The sequence below is a fragment of the Herpailurus yagouaroundi genome, unplaced genomic scaffold (genome assembly GCF_014898765.1).
Source record: "Herpailurus yagouaroundi ecotype Mexico unplaced genomic scaffold, PumYag 220, whole genome shotgun sequence".
Classification (NCBI taxonomy): domain Eukaryota; kingdom Metazoa; phylum Chordata; class Mammalia; order Carnivora; family Felidae; genus Herpailurus; species Herpailurus yagouaroundi.
This window is the reverse complement of record NW_024412451.1, coordinates 4,777,756-4,780,254: the sequence shown is the minus strand read 5'-3', so window position 1 is coordinate 4,780,254 and position 2,499 is coordinate 4,777,756. Positions and strand designations below refer to the sequence as shown.

Sequence of the window (2,499 nt, the reverse complement as noted above, 5' to 3'; positions counted from 1 at the left end):
TACGAGGTGATAAATTACTGTAGTTATTTTAAGCCACTATGTTTTGGAGTAAATTTGCTAAGCAGCAGTAGACGGCTCACATAGAACCTCCCTCCTGGCTCCCCTCCCCTTCCTCTGGAACCTTCTTCGGCTTTTCTTTAGTATCCCCGACCCTCAGCCCCAGACCATGATGCCTCCATCTGGACTGAAGGAAGTAAATTGGGTCAAAATGACTCTGGGGAGATACAATGTGATTAATGCGTGAAAACAAATTTATTCAACCTCAGAAGCGTGCCAAGAAATGGGGATTCAGGGGCGCCTGGGTGGCCCTGTCAGTTGGGCGTCCGACTTTGGCTCAGGTCATGGTCTCACGGTTTGTGGGTTCGAGCCCCACGTCGGGCTCTGTGCTGACAGCTGGGAGCCTGGAACCTGCTTCGGATTCTGTGTCTCCCTCTCTCTCTGCCCCTCCCCCGTTCATGCTCTGTCTCTCTCTGTCCCAAAAATAAATAAACGTTGAAAAAAAAAATAAAAATAAAATAAAATTAATTATTATTATTATTTTTTACTATCCACAAAGGAGTGATACACCGAAAAGATACTGGGATCTCCATACTTCTAAACACACCGAATACCAGAAAACCCGTATTACGATCATTTCATCCAACTTTTGTCCACACAGGGGTTTCTCAGAGTGGCTTTGGGTCCCGGGAGCGTTGTGAGGCCCCCACCCCACGCCCACCCCCATTTCCGGGGACTTCTCTGCTCCACCGAGGGCGTCTCCCTGAGATTTACCCTCTCAGATCCTGGCTTCCCTCACATCCTTGCACGATAAGGCCTCAGGAAACCCAAAGCCCGAATTCTTAGCTGCCCTTGACTTGAGGGCAGGAATGGCTTCACCAAACCAAACCCTCTCAGGAGGCAGGGGCAAAAAAATGTGGGCTTACGCTCAAAATATGTTTCCCTCTTAAAGCAGCACAACGGTTCAGGGGACGCCACGCACGCGCCCGTTAGTGGCCAATGCTCACCGCGTGTTTTCAAAACACCGAATGGACTTGCTGGGTTCTTGCGAGGAGCCGCTGAGGGAAGTCCTGTATTATGTTCTGCACGTGGCCCGCAAAGGCACAGAGAGGTTAAGTCACTTGTTCGCCGCCCAGCTCAGAAGCAGAGCAGCCGGGAGGCAGGCCGTGGGTGCCTGATTCTGGGCCCGCCTGCCGACCCGAGGGCCAGGGAGGCGCGTGCGGGGCTAGGGGCCGTTCTCTCTGGCCTGGCCAAGGTCAGCAGCGATGTCCATCCACTCCGGCAGGAAGGCTGCTTGGGGCTTAAAGATCCAGCGGAAGGGGGAGTGCCGGAGGGTGAAAGTGGCCAGGTGGATGGTGTCCCCGCCCGCCAGGTAGGCGGCCCAGATCCCGAACGTGCCGATGGTCATGACCGTGTGGTTGCACTGCGTGAGCAGCGCGAAGTCCTTGGCCGGCGAGGTCTCCACGCCGTCGCCGGCGAACACGACGTCGCCGCGGGAGGCGTCGATGTTCTCGCGGCACCAGGCCATGCCGTTGCTGGTGACCACGAAGACCGGGGCGCGGTGGCGGGCCCGGAACCAGCCCAGGGCCCGCTCCAGGTACCCGCGGTCGGCGACCACGCCCTTCCACACGCGGGGCATGACGTGCACGTAGTCGCCGCGGCGCACGTGGACGCCCACGAAGGTGCCCGGCCGCCGCCCGCCCACCCGCAGCCGCCGCAGAAACGCCTGGGCCTCCTCCCGCACGTGGTCGTGCAGGGTGAACTCGCGCCGGATCTTGTCGCGCACGTGGTGGTAGAAGGTCCAGGAGCAGGGGTAGCCGGTGAGGCGCACGTACTCGCCCGGGATGTGGCGGTAGCGGTCCTCCATCCAGTCGTTCAGGGGGTAGTTCGGCCAGGGGATCCTGCCGGCCGCGGTGTGGTGGAGGACGGGGAGGCTGATCCGGAAGATGGGCGCCAGCGCGCTGTGCATCTCGGCCGGGATGAAGGCGGGCCGCCCGTTCATCTTGGCCAGGGCGTGCAGGGTGGCGTACTGCCCCATCTGGTTCCCCAGGCGCCCTTGGGCGTTGATGGTGAACATGCCGCCCCGGGGCAGAGATCTGGGGAGCAGGACGACGCGGCCCTAGTAGGCCCAGGGGCCGGGCACCACGGCCAGGCGCCAGTGGCAGTGGAAGTCGGTAGATGCCACGAAGATGAAGAGGAAGTAGACGGTGGAGAAGGAAGGGCAAGTGGCCCAGGATCTCGCGATGGCTGCGGGGAGGAGGGAGGACCCGGTCAGGACGGGTGGGCAGGCGCACGTGAGTCTCACTCACCCTCCAATGGTTCATTCCTCACACAAGTCATCCCAGCCTGTCTAGCGGCGTCCTGCGCGTCCTGACCCGCTTTCTGTTCTCTTCTGTATCTGCGGTTTCCCTGTGGCCATTCCAGCGGCCACAGCTCAGGAGTCTCATGGGCCCGTGTGGGAGGAAGCCCTGGATGGCGGCGGGGGGGGGGGGGGGGGGGCCC

General features: G+C 60.6%; 2 protein-coding genes across 2 annotated transcripts in view; one reads left to right on the top strand and one right to left on the bottom strand.

Annotated features, from left to right (window-relative positions):
• Positions 1-516: 516 nt before the first annotated feature.
• The window catches only part of FUT2 (fucosyltransferase 2 (H blood group)), a 14,453-nt gene continuing 12,470 nt past the window's right edge, over positions 517-2,499 (bottom strand). Inside the window, 1 exon segment of the mRNA XM_040457609.1 lies at positions 517-2,244. Within this exon segment, the coding sequence (XP_040313543.1) occupies positions 1,223-2,244 (1,022 nt within the window). The 3' untranslated portion in view covers positions 517-1,222.
• The window catches only part of NTN5 (netrin 5), a 13,136-nt gene continuing 12,790 nt past the window's right edge, over positions 2,154-2,499 (top strand). Inside the window, exon 1 of the mRNA XM_040457606.1 lies at positions 2,154-2,244. Within this exon, the coding sequence (XP_040313540.1) occupies positions 2,241-2,244 (4 nt within the window). The 5' untranslated portion in view covers positions 2,154-2,240. The remainder of the gene's footprint in view (positions 2,245-2,499) is intronic.